The sequence below is a fragment of the Erithacus rubecula genome (genome assembly GCF_903797595.1).
Source record: "Erithacus rubecula genome assembly, chromosome: 3".
Taxonomy (NCBI): domain Eukaryota; kingdom Metazoa; phylum Chordata; class Aves; order Passeriformes; family Muscicapidae; genus Erithacus; species Erithacus rubecula.
Window position 1 is genome coordinate 30,707,788 of NC_136689.1, and position 19,116 is coordinate 30,726,903.

Genomic DNA, 19,116 nt, shown 5'->3' on the forward strand with positions numbered 1-19,116 from the left:
TTCAAAAAAGACATTGGGGTGCTGGAGTGTTATGAGAGAGGCAACAGGGGAAGGTCTGGAGCACAGACCTGTGAGGAGTGGTGGAAGGAGCTGGGGCTGTTTATACTGGAGAAAAGCAGATTCAGGGGTGACCTTATCACTCTGCACTGCCCGAAATCAGGTGGGAATCGGCCTCTTCTCCAGGTAGCAAGGGACAGAAGAGGAAATAGCCTCAAGTTGCACCAGGGGAGGTTTATGTTGGATATTAGGAAAAAATTCTTTATTGAAAGGGTTCCCATTAAAACAGGATGCCCAAGGAAGTAGTGGAGTCGCGATCCCTGGAAGTGTTCCAAAGGTGTATGGATGTAGCACTTGGGAAATGTAGTTTAATAGTGCATACGGCCATGCTGGGTTAACCCCTGCACTCCATGACTTAAGACGTTTTCCAACCTTAAAAATTCCAATGTGATCCTATTCCAGCCTCCTCCTCCTAGGATTGAGGGAATCCCCACATTTCAGCAGGTGCCCCCTGCCAGCCTCTAGGGCTCTCACGAGCACACAAGGCCCAGAGCTCGGCCCGTCGTTCTCCCGGCGCCACTCGCCGTGTTCTCCCCGTCACTGAGGCAGGATCCCCGGCCCGCTCCCGGCGAGACAGCCCGGGACACACGGCCCCCGCCCCTCAGCGCGGCCCGCCCGCCCGCGCCCCGCCATTTAAAGGGCCCATGGCGGCCGTGCCCGGCCAGTGCCGCTGCGGGCCCGCTCCCGCCCTGCTGCACCTCCCCGGGCGATTCCCGCCGCGGCCCGGGCGCTCCCGCGGGGCTGCCGGGGCCCGGAGAAGCTTCTGTGGGGGCCGGCGTAGCGCGGGGGGGGGCGAGCGGTAGGGCCCGGTGCGCGCCGGGGGCAGGCGAGCGGGCGGGCGCTGGATTCTTTGGATCGCGGACGTCGTGGGCGAATAAAACAGGCGGGCGGGCGGTTGCGCTGTTGCTGCCGCGGGGGGTGCGGAGCGGAGCCGCCGCCGGGCCCGGCGCAGATGGAGCCCGGCAGCCGCGGCGCCGCGCCCGGCGGAGTGTTGGTGTCGGCCGTGCTGCCGGCGGGCGGCAGCGGGGAGCGCCTGGGCGGTGCCACCCCCAAGCAGTTCTGCGCCGTGCAGGGGAGGCCACTCGTCAGTTACGCTGTGCGGGCCATGGAGAGGTAACGAGCCCGGCGCCCGGCCGCACCCCGCGGGCTCCTGCCGGCCCTCGCCGGGCCCCGCAGAGCCGCAGACGGTGCTGCTGCCCTCTCCGAGCCCCGGAGAATCGCAGACGGTCCTGCTGCCCTCGCCTCTTGCCCTGGGCACCAGGGCGGGTCTGGTTCCCCCTGCGGTGTCTCTCCGTCCCTCCTCGCCCGGTCAGACCGGGAAGCGAACGAGCTGTGCCTGGGCCCCCTCACCTGGGAAGAAGTCCCGGGTGGGATCTGGGCCCTTCCCCACCCCAGCCTGGCTGTAGCGCTGCCATCCCGGGTGCCTCTCCGCCCTCCTTCCCCAGCCCTGTCCGTGCTCCGAGGCTGTGCCGCATTCTTTGGCTCATGGAGATCATCTATCTGTTCGAGCCACTCAGCCTCGAAGCTCCAGCGTTTGTGTAGTTGCACTGTCTGGTTTGGTGAGCTATGAGCACACCGCAGCTGTTGGAAACAGTCGCAGGGGCTATCCATCAGCCCTGAAAAGAGATCTATCCTGCCATAGGAGATGGTCTTTATAATGTCCAAAGGCTTAAAGAAATGATCCACTCCTCATGATGGGATGAACGAACTCACTGATGTACAGCACTGCATAATGCTCCACTATTGCCCATGCTAAAACATCTTGCATCAGCAGGAAGTCTGAAGCAAAATCGTTTAAGTTACAGTGGCTGGACTAGAAGATGATGGCTTACATAGTGTGAAGGTGCACGTGTAACTTCTACATGTTTATGTTGTAGTGATACCGCAAGCAGTAATGGGTACAAATTGAAAGATGGGAAATTTCGGTTGGGTATTAGGAATTAATTCTTTACTGCTCAGGTGGTGAGGAACATGTTTCTCAGGGAGCTTGTGAATTCCCCAGCCCAGCTAGCATTCAAGGCCAGGTTGGGTAAGGCCTTGAGCAGTCTGGTCTAGTGGGTAGTGTCCCTGCCTGTGGCAGGGGAGCTGGGGCTAAATGATCTTTAGGGTTCCTTCCAACCCTTAACGTTCTATGACTCTGTGTTGGAGCAAAGGATTAAAGTAACAGGATTTCTAAGCAGCCAGGCTTTTCCTTTCCATAAGATTATTGAGTTCTAAGCATGTGACTGACAGTTAATATTTTATTGTCAAATATTCACATAATGTAAGTCTTGTATCTAGTGTCACTTGGAACGCCACAGATAGGAGCAGAGTGTCAAGGAGAATTCTAGATGTGTTGCAGGAACTTGTAGGAAAACAAACCTTTAGATTTTTAGAGAGAATAAATGGGGAGGAGTGGAGATTTGGTAAAAGAAACAAAATTGCCAGCATCTTGTTAATTTCTTAACGCATAGAAACTTGTACAACTTCATAATTGTGACTCTTTTTCCATTCCCCCCCAGAGAGGCTTCCCTCAGGTCACTTGTTACTTTATGAAAGAAATACTGTTTATTTTCTTTATTTAATTTTTAACAGCAGCAAAGCTAAGCACATCAGTAAGCAAAGCGTCCAATCCAAAGCTTGCCAGAGCTGTAATTTCTGCCAAAATGTCATGGGAAGCTGCAGAGAAGAATTATATCCTCACTCAGTGTATTGGAGACCTGGAAAAGAGAACAGAGTGAGGTTTGGGAAGGAAATGTTATGCATCTAAGCTGACAGTAAGCTCTGAGAAAATAGCTGTACTTTGAGTGACAGTATTATATTTGTCCTAAAGCTGCAAAAAATTAGAAAGTTGATTTTGGGTTCTGTAGTTCAACCAAGTTGATTGTGAGAGTAATAACTTGGTGCTTTTGCTTAGGAGCTCAGAGGCTCCTGCCAGTGCCCTGTCAGGCAGAGCTGCCTGCCACCTCTGCTGAATTGGAGTGTTGATTGGTGTAGGTGTATATGAGGATCTGGGAACAGATGTACTCCAAAGCTTGGGATGGCTTTCATTTTCATCTCAATGCTTTTACTCCTGGCTCTGAAACTGCAAAGGATGTACCTTGTTCTTACTTTGTGTGTATGTAAGCACAAGCATGTAATATTGAGGAACTGCATTTTATCACCTAATCTACCCTGAAAAGGCAGATTTTGTGTTTAGCTTGATACTATCTTCTCACGTCTGTTGTTTACCTGATGTAATTGAACGGGTCATTGACTCATTAGTGTGTAATAACTGGACTAACTAAATAGTGTGTGGAACTGGACATCTGCACTGGTGTGGCTATTCTGGAGTTTTTTAAATCTGGGAAAGAGGTAGAGTGTACAGACAGAAATATATGAACAGTCCAAGGATGTGCAGCTGCTTTGCACATGCTTTTTAAAGATCAGTAGAAAAAAGATTTTTATGCTGTTCAGTTGGAAGTAGTGAGATTTAAATATGAATGTGGAAAAATGGGCAGATGAGACAAGAGCAGACATGAATGAATAAGCAGTGCATCCTGTTGTATAGGATAACAGCATGTAGAACACTGGCCTGCCAATAATAATCACAGTGATACCCTGAGGACGAGGAGTTGAATAAAACTAGGAGAAATCGTTGGTTTTAATTGCCAGTGCAGTGGCACTGATAGGAAGGTCAGGCCCTACCTTCGGGCTAAAATTAAAATGTTAGAAAATTTATGTCTCTTTTTCCCATTGGATTTGTTCCTGCTTTTGTTGAACTATGCAAGGGTTTTGCAACAAGTTCAACTGATTTAGAATGGCATTTCTTGTTTTTGCTTCTGTTACAACTAGCAGAGTTTTTCCTTAATTTAATTTTTTTGGTGTATGTTTGTTAGAATAGAACATTTTCAATTCTTTTTCTGAGACAGGGAGGAATCTTAGCTCTGTATGCATAGAGAGGAAAGCAAACTAAGGTAAAGATTGTTTTTAAAATCACTGTGGAACAAATATGCTGCTGCTATTCTTGCTGTGCTCATATTTCACCAGTTGTTGCAAGTACAATGAGTAGTTATAAAAGAGGAAAGCAGAGTTAATATCTTCATTGATAGAATTAAAATTTTCCATAGAAGTTTCAGACAGCTTTGTTTTCTTTATTGTAGTACCTTAAAACAGGAGGTCTCTTAAAATCCCCTGGGAAAGCTCCAAAGGGGCATCTCTTTGGAAGTGTCTTGCATAGTTATTTGCTGGGTTTTTTTTTTTATTATTTTTTTTTTTATTTTATTTTTTTTTTAATAGCTTATGAGCAAAAAGTAGTTGCAGCAAATTTTATGGAGGTATCTTTTTTTATCATGTCTCATAAGGAGCATTTTATTTCTGAAAAATATTGAATGATTTCTGTATATGAGAGCCTCCAGACTTTCTTAATATACCATAAAAGCTTCCTGCTTCCACTTTTGTACTATAAGAGATACATTTGTATGAATATATTTTTTCATATATCAATAAATTCATTACAAAGATTTTATGGAATAAAGGGAAGCTACACTTGCATTCTGCAGACGGATTTTGCTTTTGATGCTTCTTTTTCTCATTTGGTTTTTAGTAAGGTTAATATAAGTGATATAATGATTTATCTTGCACCTCTGAATGTTTCTGTGACAGTGAAAGATCCTAACATTGCTAAAGTCATCTCTGTAGCGACTGCTTGATTCTGGCCTTGTTTTGTAGGTCTCAGTAAGTTATCTTGAATAGTTTTTTAGTGGCAGAGTGAGAGCTGCAAGAAACTGAGTGTGAGTATTTAAGCCTTATATCAGATTTCAGCACTGGTTTCTATGCGAGTGAACTGGTAGAGGGTTAAATCTGGGTCACATTTGTACCTCAGCATGCCATGTAGATGATACAGTTTCAAAGTGGGCTTGTTTCATTTCCTCTGCAGCCTGTGTTTTGAAGGAATAGCTTAATCTGTTGCTGAGTTAACGACCTCGCCTGCTTTCAGTTCTAGCTCAGCTAGTATAAGTGTTTGTACTTCTGTTTGAAATTTACTGGAACAATACTGTTTTTTACTAGGCAGTAAGTCTATATGTAGTGATGACGAGAAGGATAGCTGCAGGAAACAAACATAAAATCCTTTTCTGCCTCATTGTTTGCTTTCTGCTAGTATTGGGGTCCTCCCAGGCAGTTGTAAAGTGATTGTAACTGGATTTGTCATTTTGTTTCATTTGGTCAGACTTGATTTCCACTTTGGAACCACTGCCTGTGTTGTATGGAAGCACTAGAGTTGTGTGTCCTTGAGGCAGCATTGTGATCTTTTTCATGCATTGTGCTGATTCTTTCTGAAGCTTGATCCACTATTACTATTTCAATATTATTATTTATAGTTATAAAATTGAAATGGTGTTTTAAAACTGGATATGAGCAGGTCTTGAGTAGGTTATTATTTTTGTATGAAACCTTTCTGAAGGAAAGGATGTGACAAATTGAGGGAGGGGGGAAAAAATGTTTACTGCCAGATTGAGTGTATACTGAAATCTTTCTACTTCTTTAAAACATTTTGCAACATTTCCATAAGCAGATCTTCAGAAAAGCTAGCAACCTGTGTGGTGCACAGCTCTCATTCATTAGAATTTGTAGCACACTTTAGTGGATGAGTACTTTTCATGAGTTTTAGTGGGACAAAACCTGAGCTGTAATCAATCTAGAGGATATCTTTATGCTCTTACATGAATATGTTACATCCCTAAATCCCAGCTCTAATTATAGAGCATGGGTCCAGAATGAGTTTAAGGACATACTCAAGTTTACAAATGTGTTTATGCAGACACAGGGTGGAGCTGTGACTGCATCCCGTCACTTTTTGGTACATTGTACCACTGGAGGCCTTGAGCCATTCCACCCCCCCGCGCAGAGATTTATCACAGGCTGGCCAGTACTTGTGTTCTCTCTTCCTTGTGTCTCAGGAGATGCTGTGTACTACCCAGTTGCTTCATAATCTGTTTCATTTGACTCCAGAAAGGGCAATGTCAGTGCTCTTCTTACAGTGTCAGTGACTGTGCAGACTGTCCAGTTTCTGGGTACTGTGTAAGGTTACAGTTTTTCTGCAAATCAAAATGCAGAGCTCTTGTTCTCATTTAGTGTGAAATAGCTCTTCCTGAATTTTGCTCTGTTAAATGACTGACTCTTAGTATTTAAAAGAAGAATTGGGATGAATCCAGTTAGTTTGCCCTAGTTCCAAGTTGAAGCCATACAGAAGTGCTACATTTTGTTGTTAAATTAAGAATATGTCAGAAATCATATGAGAGGTTTTTAAACCTTTTGATGGACCTGTGGTGAGTGACAAGTTGAAATGAAACTTGAAACCACATGATTTCAGGTTTTACATCTGAGCAACTTCAATACTTAAAAAATGCTGAGAATATGCTGGTTTGGCTGTATTTTCTGCCTTTGCTAATAGTTAAATGAACATAAGGACAAGTATTTTTCTTTTGAGGAATGTTAATAGCACTTCATTTTATTTTAAATAGTTATTTTGCAATTGATTGACATAGTTTTCCAGTATTATTAATTATAACCCCCATGCCCCCTTACATAAGGTGGAAAATACTTTGTTTTTTCACAGTTCTAGGTAACTGGTTTGTAACACAGATTAATTTTACTTATGAAGTAAGAGTAGTTCCCAGGCAATGCCTTCTCATGTGTCATTGCAATTATCAGTATTTTGAGCCTGTGTGTTTCTGAAATGTGAATTTCGTACTCTTATTTTCCTAACTGGAAATATTTAGTTCTTAGTATCTTCATTCTTCTCGTGTCTGCAATATTTGTTTCAGTAGCTTTACTAGATTTATTTGAGACATTGTATTGTACTTGTCTCTCTTTCTCCCTAGTTGGATTTGTAAGCCACACATGGGTAATTTTAACATAGTAAATTTTTTTTTTTTTTTTTAAATCATTGGTCATCTGATGAGTTTCTTGTCTGACATGCTAAAATGCTCTTCTGCCATCTGTGAAGACACAAACAGGGAATACAACACAATTAATTGTTAAAAATTTTCTCTACATACGCATTTAAAAAAATAAGACACTACAATGGATTTGCATTATGGTATTTCTGTGGTTTTGAAGTACAGTATGCCACATATGACTAGAATTTGTATTACTATGTACTTTGACAGAAGTATGATTTCAACCTAGCTTCAGTTATGATTGGTTTTAATCTTGTGGTCTGTGGGTTATTCATTTACCCCCTCACATCCCTAGACTGATACCAACAGTAAAATCTTGGAGATCCACAATAATGTATTTTTGATATGGTATTCCTAACTAGTAGAGCTATGCTTTTACATTTTTCTAGCTTCTTATAGCAGAAACCTTTGTGTTTATAAATATATATATATATATTTTCAAACTACCAGTGTAATGTTTCCTGTCAATATATGTGTTAGTTTTCATTCATTACCATTCTGTCAATTACTGCTCATGCCTGTCTTGATAGTGATCTTTGTTTCAGGCTTTTTCTTGATTGCCTTATTTCTTTGTACACCGTGGGCTTCACTGGAACATGGAGTATTCCAAGCCACAGAATTTACCAGTGTATTAGAAACTGCAAATACTCCCTGATTAATTTAGAAGTTCTGTAGGATGATGCTGGAGTAAGAAGTGTTTTCAAGGCTTTTGAAGAGTTATCAGAATGTGCATCTCTGCAAAGTGGTTGTTGGAAGCAAGTCCCTTCCCAGAACTCCAGTGTTATTGGTATAAATCTGATAAAGCTCTCCCTTAAGCTGTGGAGTACAAAAGCATGGACTTGAGTGCATTGAGAGGTGCTTTATTTAAAAAAAGTATAACAAAAATCTTGAATTTTTGTTGTTACAAATTTCTTTGTTTCATATATCTCCACTTTTATTTAGTCATTCATGTCTACTTTTTCTGGTTTTGTACCGATTTTTTCTAGGGTAAGTTGGATATCTGACATTATTGTGGTGGTTTCTCCTGAATATATTGAAGCAATGAAGACTATCATTGAAAAATACGGCCACAAAAGAGTTACAGTAGTAGAAGGTGGAATAACCCGTCACCGGTCAATATTCAATGGACTGAAAGTATTTGCAGAGAATGGATTTTCCAGCCATTTGCTCCAGAAGCCAGAAGTAGTGATTATCCATGATGCTGTGAGGCCTTTTGTTGAAGAAGATATTATTTCAAAAGTGGTTATGGCTGCTAAAGAACACGGGGTATGTATTATACAGCAATGCAACTCTGTAATGTGCTTTGTACTGTACAGCTGAAAATCACAATCGATAAATCAGGAATTTTCTAGCAATTTTATTAATGTGTTATGAGTTGTTTTTTTTAGTAGAACAGATCCAGATTCCCTATTATGCAGAAAGGTCAGGTGGGGGAGGTTGACATTTTTAAATGCTGCAGTTATTATTTGCTACAGGGAATAATTGTTGCCATGGAGACTGTCAGTAGGAGATTGAATCAGTCAGCAATTTGTTAGTTGAAGGATAGGTTATATAATGATAGTTTACCTTTTTTTTTCCATGCAGAATTATCACCAAATGCTAGAGCAATTCTGTTAGTGATTACTAATAATAGCCCAAATATGTCCTGCATTGGTTGACTTGCAAACTTCATGCTTTCATCTCAAACTTGTGTGCAAGTCCTGAATAAGCAGCAAAAGAGTTGTCTCTGTATTAATGCTAAATTGTTCTAGAACATGTAAGCATTTCAGACTGCGGGAAAACATGGTAAATGGGAAGCCTCCAGCTGTAGGTTGGATAATTTCTTAATACTCCATCTGAGGGCTGGGGTTACTCACAGAAACCAAAAAGATTTCTGACAAAGTAAGTGATATACCAAAGGGAAGAGTTGGTAGAGTTGGAGAAGAACTGTTAGATGAACTGCCTAAATCAGAGATGTAAGAAATCACAAGTTAGCCACGGGCTTGTTTGCAAAATTTTCTATCTTTAATTTGTTCTTGAATTTTCCATTAATGAGAACTGTAACACTTCCCTGTTTCAAGGACATGGTTTGGGGCAGAAGTCATTAGTAATAGCAGATTGTTTGGGTCCTAGAAAACTAGGAAAATGTACCACTGCTTGTCTTTTCCAGAAAATGTGGTAAAAGATAACTGACAGGTGGTTCACAACTTTAACAGTGGAATAGTGAGTCTGAAGGATGAACTGTGGTGTTTCCTTAGTGCTCCTACACCTTCACGGTATAGAAGAATATATAGCTTGTTAAAATATTCATTATGAAAATCAAATTATGTCAAGTCTCTCAGAACATTGTTGCAAATCTAAATATATAGAGTCTCTTTTTAGTAGGCCTGTAGTTTTGTAGATAGGCTTAATAATAAATGACAGTAGAAATTCTGCACTATAATTTTCAGTGATCTAGAACATAGGTTTCCAGTTATTAAAACTTAAATTCTGTTAGAATTTTAATAAGATTTTTGACCTTTCTCATATAGCACAAAATAGCATTTCAAAATTGACTCGCTCCCAAAGACTTTAAAATAAATCTGCTTTGTAAATCAGTTTTAAATGTGGTTCTTTGAGAATGATAGAAAAGTGGAGTTAATGGTACTGGTTTTGGGTTGAAATGAGAATAACTTTTCTGAATATGTTTGTGTTGCCTTTGCATGTTAAGTATCATATCTCATTTTAATTTAACTTGTTCACTTTTTTTCTTGAAAGTTTTGTGATTTTATTATAATATTCTCCTGGTTTCTTTTTAATTGGATGTAAGGTATTTAAAGTAGAAAAGTAGAGGGAACCAAGGCAATCTCCACAGACCTTCTCAAGTCAGTGTATTCTAGTTCATCTGAACTTCTGACCAGCAAATATATCCTAACCTGGATCACTGAAGTATCAATTGATCTCAAAAAGGTGATTGTGTACATATATAATAATCTATTCCATTGCATAACATTTGTCTGAAATATGTGTGGTGATCATTTGCTCTGTGGTGGCTTTCTGTGTTGGCTGAGATCCACTGACTTCAGCAAGGCTGGGCCATCAGAGAGATGTGTGCTCGGAGTCTCTAAGAGCTGGGTGCTATTGATGTTACCTGACAAAGTGATTGATATGAGGAACGTGAGAATTTCATTTTATGTAACAAATTGGAAAACCACCTTCCCAGGGACAGGTGTCTGTTTTCACCTGAGAACTACAGAATTCTGAAGAACTCAATGGAAAGCTATGTTTTTCTCAAAACTGGTATGCATGGTTTTGAATATAAGAAAAAAATTGATCGAGAGCAGCTATCATGTTTAGTTCTTCCTATGGTCAAATTCTTCACGTATCTAAAAGGATGTCAGTTATTCAATCTTTCAGTACAAAAAGCAATTACTTCCTCTTGCATTATGTAGAAAGGTACAAAACCTGGCAGAAAACATCGTATTAAATGACTTGTGTTAATAAGGCTAATGCTGTATTGTTATATGTCTGCATACCATATAGATGACATAATTATGAGAAGCTTTAATGTTCTTTAAAATGGCAATTGATCAAGTAAGTTATTTCACTTCTAGCTGCCAATTGTCAGACAAATAAGCTGTTTCATTATGCTTACTAATCAGTTTGTTATTTGCCTGTGGGAATAAAAATGTGTACCTTAACCAGAACTAATAAATTATGCTTTAAACACCCCCAAACAACTCCTTGATTATGTCAAAATATTACTTTGTAACCAATTAAATTCCATTTATGTTTTTGGGGTAATTTTGCAATTAAAATTATATGTTTCTAGAAACAAATTCTTTACAGCCAGTAAAAGTTGGGAAAAATGGAAGCTTCAGAAGGCATCAGTCCAAAGCCTCTAGCAGTATCTCATTGCCAACATTGCATTTTAAACGACATAACTAAAATGAAAAATGCTTACATAAAAAAGAAATCAGGAAGGTGGGGGGAACTCGTCAGTTCTGCTAATGAAAGTTTACAAAAAGAAGGCACATCCAAAGGCTTTTTTTTTCCTCTAGTTAACATAAACTGGATTTGAAAGTACAGTATGTTATGTTGAAAGAGCTAAGTCAAAGTGGCATTCTTAAAAGCTGGTTTCTGGAAGCTGTCTAACATCATTACTTTATTCTGAGCTTTAGCAAGGACCTGAACAAAGCTTGCATGCCAGTACAGCTGTACAGTGCTACTCAGTCTCAAGGACTCCTACTCACAGAGGCAGTTGGTCAAAATAATACTCCCAGACAGAAAACACTAAGTGTTGTGCTCAGTCTGTTCCTCTCATGCTGCCATTATCACTCTTGCTGTAGCAGAAGACTGGAACAGGAAACACGGACCCCTATGCATCCTGTTCTTTCACCCACAATTTTTGCTATCTATGGTTGCTGAGTTACATGAGCAAAACCTGGTGGGTGGCAAACCAAAAACCACCTCTTTTTCTTCACTGACAGAGGATGGCTTGGATGGATAAATAAGATGATCTGGCGTAGTGTACTTGAATGGGGACAGAATGCTGGAGTGGTTCTGCCCCTTCTGAGCTTTCTTTGCACTTTTTTTGTCTTGGAGCAATTCTCCTTTTATTTTCTTATCTCCTATGACTTTGCCATAAATAGAATATCTTACATGTGGTCTTTCTCCTCTGTTGTATTCTGAGGCTGCTTTTTAGCCAACTGCAAAGGCTGCATCAGTGACAAGATCATTTTTGATTCATATTTATACACTGGGTCATCTGAAGTTACTCTCTGCCTATGTTCTTAGAAGTGACCTGCTTTAATTGCATGCTTGACAGGCTCAGTGTCCCGTCATGCCCCTGTGCAAAATCAGAATCAAGAACTGATGACATTTTTTTTACTCTTACCATCTTGACATGGATGGAATGAGTTTTGTACTTTAGGAGAGTGACTAATGTAAATGTAAAAGTAATTATTAATGAATTGTAGGGTTCTTACTTATCAATTTGAGAATAAAATAACATTTTAAGACCTACATCCTTTTAGCCTGCTAAGGCACAGGGAGGACATTAGAGAGAGCCACTCTGGCTTTAGCGAGGACAAGTCTTGCTTAATGAACCTAGTGGCCTTGATGATGGAGTGACTTCATCAGTGGCATAAGGGAGAGCTATGGATATTGCCTCTCTGGTCTTCCCTAAGGTCTTTGACACAGTGGTCCACAATCTCCTTCTCTCTAAATTGGAGAAAGAAGGGTTTGATGGGTGGACTATTGAGTGGAGAAGGAATTGTTTGGACAGCTGCATCAAGAGCATAATTGTTAACACCTCAATGTCCAGTTGGAGACTGGTGACAAGTGATGTCCCTCAGGCACTCATAGTGGGACCAGCACTCTTTAATATCTTCATCATTGGTGCAGACACATTGGAATGAGGTGCACCCTGAGAAAATATATAGATGACATGAAGAAGAATGTTGTGGTTGATATGCCTGACTGATGGATTCCATGAACAGGGACCTGGACAAGCTCGAGCAGTGGTCCTGTGTGAACACCATGGCTCAACATAGCCAAGTGCAAGCTCCTGTATCAAAAAAGGCTGGGGGTTGAAAGGTTTGAAAGGACACTTGGGGACTTGGGGTACTTGTGGATGAAAAGCTGATCGTAAGCTGACAGTATGCACTTACAGCAAGAAAACCAGCTGTGTTCTTGGCCAGGAGAGGTGTGGCCAGCAGGTCAAGGAAGGTGTTTATGTCCCTCTACTCCACTTTTGTGAGAAACCACCTGGAGTACTGTGTCTGGCACTGATGCCCTCAGCATAAGAAAGATGTAGACCTATTGGAGCAGGTCCAGCAGAGGGCCACAGAAATGATCAGATGGATTGAACACCACCTATGATGAAAAGCTGAGAGTGTTGTGGTTGATTAGCCTGGACAAGAGAGCTCTGGAGAGATCTTATTGTGGCCTCTCAGTACTTGAAGGGGGCTTATGTGAAAGATGGGGACAAACTTTTTAGCAGGGTCTGTTGAAATAGCACAAGTGGTAATGATTTTAAACTAAAAAAGAGTAGAGTCAGACTAGATAGAGACAAATACTTTTTTTACAGTGGGATAGGTGTAACACAGGAAGAGTTTTCCCAAAGAGATGATGGATGCCCTGTCCCTTGAAACAGTCAAGGTCTAGTTAAACAAGGCTGAGCAACCTGGTCTCATTCAGATTTTAAGATGTCTGTGGCCATTGCACCAGGGTTGGACTACATGACCCTTAAAGGTCCCTTGCAACCCAAACTATATTATGATTCTACATTATTGTAAAGATCAGGAGCTCCTTAGCAGCGCTGAATGTGTGAAGAAATGAAGTGTGGTTTTACTGATGTACAAAAACCAGTTACACAATGCATTTTTCCTTTTTAATGGATAACTATTGAAACAGTGATAGTTTCCATAGTTTGTGATGTTTCCATAGCTTATGGCATTTTTGGTCCCATAGAAATTAAAACCTTTTCAGCCAAGTTCTTAATTGTTTTCCATGTTGAATGGAGAACTAATGCATTGTTAGCAAATACTTGTAGTCTTAGTCCTAACAAGATGTAATGTTTGATGGTGGGAGAGCATTGGTAAGGGGAAAAACAGCTCTGTCATTTCCCAGTCTCAATGAAAGTGCTTTAGATGATTCACCACATTTATTACGAAGGATACAGCTCACCCAACTCAAATGCATAAACCATAGACAGAAACTTAACTTATAATCTCCCTTTTTTTCTTGGTAGCATTTGTGTATTTTACTAACAGAACTGGCCTAGTTCTACCACATCTAGTATTTTTAAAAGATGGCTTAATTTATCACATTTTAGTTTCTGAAAGTACACACTTTTTATTTTATTGTTTTAATAGGGTTAGTTTATTCTGAAACTAGATTCTGAGCATAGTTTCCTGTACTTAAGTGGTTGTTGGGTCATTTTAATGTAATGTCTATAAAATGTATCCCCTTTAAATTTAGAGAAAAGACATATAGGTACTGCTGTTTATTTGAGGCTAGTTAAAATCTATATGCTTTATCTGAGAAAACAATATTACGTTTGGGAAATGAAGCAGCCTTAACAAAGAAAAGTCCATTTAGCACTCAGATTTCTCCTTCCTGTAGCAGATACAAGGTTTAGAGAATAATTCCTTAAAATAAGAGAGATCTTATATTGTCCAGCATATGTGAGAAGCTGAATAAAGACCTTGGATCATTCTAGCAACTCTTGCATAGCAAGATCTGGAAGAGGTTCTTAGCCATGCCTCTCTGACTAAGGATTAGGCATGTAAATTTTATTCCTTTTCACCAATTGCATTGATAAGAAAGATTATCTGAGTTTTCAAGCAGAAATGTTCCCAGCTGTATTTTGGCTGAGTTTGTAATCTGGGTGGTTGTGGCAAGGACAACACCAGCTCTGCAGGCTAGGTGAAGCTTCTGAAATCTGACTTGGCCTGTTTCATAGGCTGTAATAGTTTGCTGGACTGGTTCTGTGCTAATCCTCCTGTTTCCAAGAAGTAAGTGGGCTATAGTACAGAAAGAAATAAAAATGCCTTGAGGAGCCTTGGATCATGTAGGAGAGAATTCATGAGGTATCAAGTCCACACATACATGTATTAAAGTCATTATTTGAGCCAAACTGACATGGTAAAGTGTAGTGATCCATTTTACAAGGCCCTTGATAACAGAAACTGTTAGATGAAGCCTGTATAAAGAGGTGACTTGAAATTTTGATTTTAATGGACTGTAGGGGAAAGAAACTTGAGTCCAAGGTTTCCTGCAAGGAGAGGCACAAGCAGTTCTGAGAGAAGCAACTGAGCAAGTTCAAGAGGCAAAGGCATTTGATAAGCAAGTGCAGAGTTGCTTAGGGCACTGTGTGACCACAAACTCTAGAACCCATGGGTTTGGTTGCTCAGGACTGTATGCGTGGGATAAGAGTCATAAATTAAACATTGCAGTTTTGCATTTGGTTGATTAAATTGTGCAAGAGTGTTCCTACAACACATTGAGACTTTTTTTTCTTCTTCATAAAATGATGCAAATCGTGTTAAATGATATGCAGTGGATCAGTAGCCTTCACATCATGATGTTGATTTTGTAATGATGCACGCTGTCTGGAGGTAAAATACTCTTCTTAAAGTATGAACTCCTAAAACCAATTTTAACTCCTGTGACAGTTGCATAATGATTTCTCTTCAACTGTATACAAATGCTAACTCATCCTTATATTGATTTACTGTAATATGTAAAATCCTTTGTGGCAGAGTGCACGCTCACCAATAGCTTTTTCCTAGGTAAATCAGTATTTGGGGTATGAAAGATGTCTTGCTGACTGTAAGTTGTGCTTCATTACTTGTTAATGCAAGATATTACTGTGCAGTCAAAGTAAAATAAACAGTGTTGTTGATTTTAGTGGCAAAATTTATTGGTTTCGTGTTTCATTAATTTTTAGAGCAGATGTTTGTCTTAAATTTTGCCATCTAGATTTGCAGTGTAGCATGAGTTAGAACAAGAAAGTGCTGGTAGCTCATGTTTTTGTCAGTTATGTTGAATGAATGCCAAAATGTTAGGTTGTAAGTATGATTTAAAATGCTTCAAAAATATTGAAAACTGATGGTGGGTTACTGGCCCTGTGATTTTCTTTGAAATATTTGAACTGCTTTAACTGAATTATACATCTTACAGAATCCATTGTACTTGTGTATAATGTACAACTGAAAAGAATAAATGGTCATAAGAAAGTCTTGAAACTTTTCACCAGCACATGCTGCTCTTGAGATGAGGGATGCCATGTGTGGTGTGTATCATATACTTAATAAACATCTTTAGTAGCATTATACAGACTATACCAAACTTTAAAATATTTATTTAAAAATCTATCTAGAAGAAAAAAAATCTAGTTAAATGAGAGCATGTCATTAAAAATTTCCAGTTATTGCACTGTGACAAAAAAATAAGTTAAATATGTTGACTAAGGTAGTAAGACCTTTTTTGTCTAATAATATGACAAAATATATTTTGTGTAGTGTACTGTACTGTTGTATCTTTGGAAAACACTATCTTACTTGACCATGCTTGAATTCTCACAAGGAATGCACAGATAAAGAATGCACTAGAAGAAATTTGTATGACAAATAAAAAATTTATATATTGGTCTAATACTGTGAACTTTTGTAATTTTATGCTTCATTGTTTTAAAAATTTGTGATAATTCATGATACAAGATAAACTACATGATAAACATAATGACATTCTTACAACTTCGTTTCAGTCTGCTTTTTAAAATAAAATCCAATTTTAATATGAAATCAAATGTTCACATAAATATTGTGTCATTATTTGTAGTATCACTCTTCTCTTTTCCTTAGTGCATATGTACTTGGTTTTGCTTCTTTTCCACTTATGGTACATTTTTGAGCTTGTTTTCAGTTCTGTGTGTTGAAAAATTGCAGCCCGTGATGCATCTAGTTCTGTTCCCTTACTTTAAACATCTATATTTTTTTATTTATATATTCTTATTGTTCTGTCTTTTTGAGGGGAATCTTTTTAATTTTATCTGAGAAATCTCATTTGTTCAACAGAATAACATTTAAAATTTAGCATATGGTTGATAAGACCAAAACAATGTTTACTTATGGTTAGAAGTAAATGCTTTAAATACAAAAGAACAGAAATTATGTAAAGTAAAAAAGAACATGTGCAATCCTAGTTTTTGAGCAACAGTTGCTGTTAGCTTCCTCAGTTTGCTCTAGCTAATCGGGGCTCTGACATGTCTTGATGTACATGTGCTATCCCCAGTTACTCAGATAGTATATTCTGATAAAGTTGACCTCATTAGAAGAAATGTTTTCTTTTTCTTAAACACTGTCATAAATATACATTACATTTGTTTAAGGCATCCTATGTCTTTGAAGTCATTTCAATGTACAACACAGTGTCAGCTCATTAACATTGGATCAAAGTGTGTATTAAATTTCTGATTAAACATCCCCTCTCTTTCAGCTAGGAATAAACACAATTATAACTTCTTCCTTCCTGGTGTTAGTTTAAGATTAACATGTGCCCAATTTTAGTGAGTTTGACTGTTGCCTTTAGACAGCTGGGTAAACAGACTTTAAGGAAAGTAGGTGAAGTTTAGCATACAAGCCTTTTTTCCTAGTATTCAAAACTCCTTACATGTGTTCTAATTAACCTTCTTTTTGTCTAGCTGATGATTAGGTTTAATATCTGTGTAAGACTAGGCTTGTTAAACATTTCAACCAGTTCTGTCCTTGGGCAATTAAAAGCTGCCAGTGCAAATGTATCAAGATAGCTGAAATTGCACTGGCTGGTGATACTGCCTACATAAAAGAAATTCTAGTGCTCACTAATGAGACTCAAATATGCTGTAGCCATAAGGATTATGAATTTTGTTTTTTGTTTTTTGTTTCTTTTCCCCAACAAAATTCAAAATAATTTAATTTAGAATTATTCTTTTTGTTAAAGAATATACAGGCAGAAGATACCCTTGCAGAAAGAAGGTAATCCTTTTTCTTCAGACTTAATTTCTGATGGATACACAGCCCAGGTTGCAGATTGTGCTTGTTTGTCAGTAGAAGGGAAAGGTAGAAGGAATCCTGGCCCCACCACAGCACAGTCACATAAGTTATGTCTATGCTACTTGGAATAGTCAGGGTGTGAGTGTGGGTGAAAGTATGCTATGCCCTGGACTCACATTTATGTTTCTGCATGCGAATGAGAGTACCTCTGCCTTTATTGTGGTGTGCTGTTCTTTACTGAGTCATCTTGCTTGTCCTGTAGTCCTGACTGGCTCTGTGCTGTATCTGGCCATTCAAGAGAAGTGTGCAGCTGGTTTAGGGGGTCTTTTGGACATGACATTTACAGAATGAGTTATGGGTGTTCATGGTGACAGGTTTGAGATGAAACCATGCAACCAAACTGCTGCCTTGCCTTGCTATCCTGAAAGTAGGTAGGTTCTGGGTGCAGAATGAGGTTATGAACTCTGAGGACTATGTGCAGGCTTGTATTAGTGCAGTTTAGAAGCTTGGCTAGTTTGGGCTTGAACAAGTGTTCACACCTAAGTTTAAAAAACTTTGCTTGCATAGTTGAATTGTTGTTTTCAACTGCACTTCTGTATAGGTGTGGTGGCTTCTGGTTTCTGTCATGGCTTTGTTACTGCCTCCATCTTGTCCATTAAAATAGAGTTGGTTTGCTAGGATTTCTGTAAATTGGAAGAGGAAATACCCTAAATCTTCCATCTCTGCACTGGAATCATAAAACTTTTAATAGATTGAAACTTCTGATTAAAGGAAATAAAAAAGGTAGCCCTAGATATGAGCTGGATACAAAATACAGAAAACAAAAAGCTAAAGAAGAAACAAAAGATTTCTTGTAAGATAAGATAGGATATGTTAATGTTATACCTTAAATGTGCATTAGAAGTAATTCTCTAACTGCTTTATTTTACAAAAATGGTTATATGCCTTTTTTTTATTAGGTATAGAAGAAATCTGAAAAGCACATCCTCTTACATATGTGAAATATCTACATCTTAAAATTAAGTTTTAAAATTTTGAGTTGAAGGTTCTAATTGATAAATTTAAAATAAGAAATCTTTTGGTAGAGACAATTCTTCTAACTTGAATGGTAATTACTGAATATGTCTGAAGTATGTTGATTCATGTAGGGACAATTAGTTTGAATGCAAATGTCTAAATAGAAATGCAGGTTTCATGCATCAGAGATACCCTGTTTATTTCTGTATTTTTTCATCCTGTAGATGGCTGTGAAATCAGCAGCTAATGCAGCCGAACTATGAGATATCTGACTGTCCTAGCAGCAAGGGTAAAAGCTGCATAGAAAATATGGAACACATTGTTTTCTGATATCTGAAGCAAAAAGAACAGTCAGTAGATTCTGAGTCCCATTTATCTCCTCTGTTTTCTGTTTCTAGTGGAGAGAGTCCTTCTGTGATTGGTAAAATGCATCACTCATTGCAGAACGTGTCTGACTGCCTGTGAGTGCGTGTGAGAGTGTCTGTGTGTGTGAGTGTGTGTGAGAGTGTGTGTGTGTCTGAATGTGTGATTGTGTGTGAGTGCGTCTGAGTGTGCCTCAGTGTGTCTGAGTGTGTGTGTGTGTGTGTGTGTGTGTGTGAGAGTGTGTCTGGGCATGTGTGAGT

The 19,116-nt window shown here is 39.2% G+C and overlaps 1 protein-coding gene across 1 annotated transcript in view; it reads left to right on the forward strand.

Moving 5' to 3' along the window:
- Window positions 1–890: 890 nt before the first annotated feature.
- The window catches only part of CRPPA (CDP-L-ribitol pyrophosphorylase A), a 106,410-nt gene continuing 88,184 nt past the window's right edge, over window positions 891–19,116 (forward strand). Inside the window, exons 1-2 of the mRNA XM_079302125.1 lie at window positions 891–1,170; window positions 7,964–8,243. Of these exons, the coding sequence (XP_079158251.1) occupies window positions 1,010–1,170; window positions 7,964–8,243 (441 nt within the window). The 5' untranslated portion in view covers window positions 891–1,009. The remainder of the gene's footprint in view (window positions 1,171–7,963; window positions 8,244–19,116) is intronic.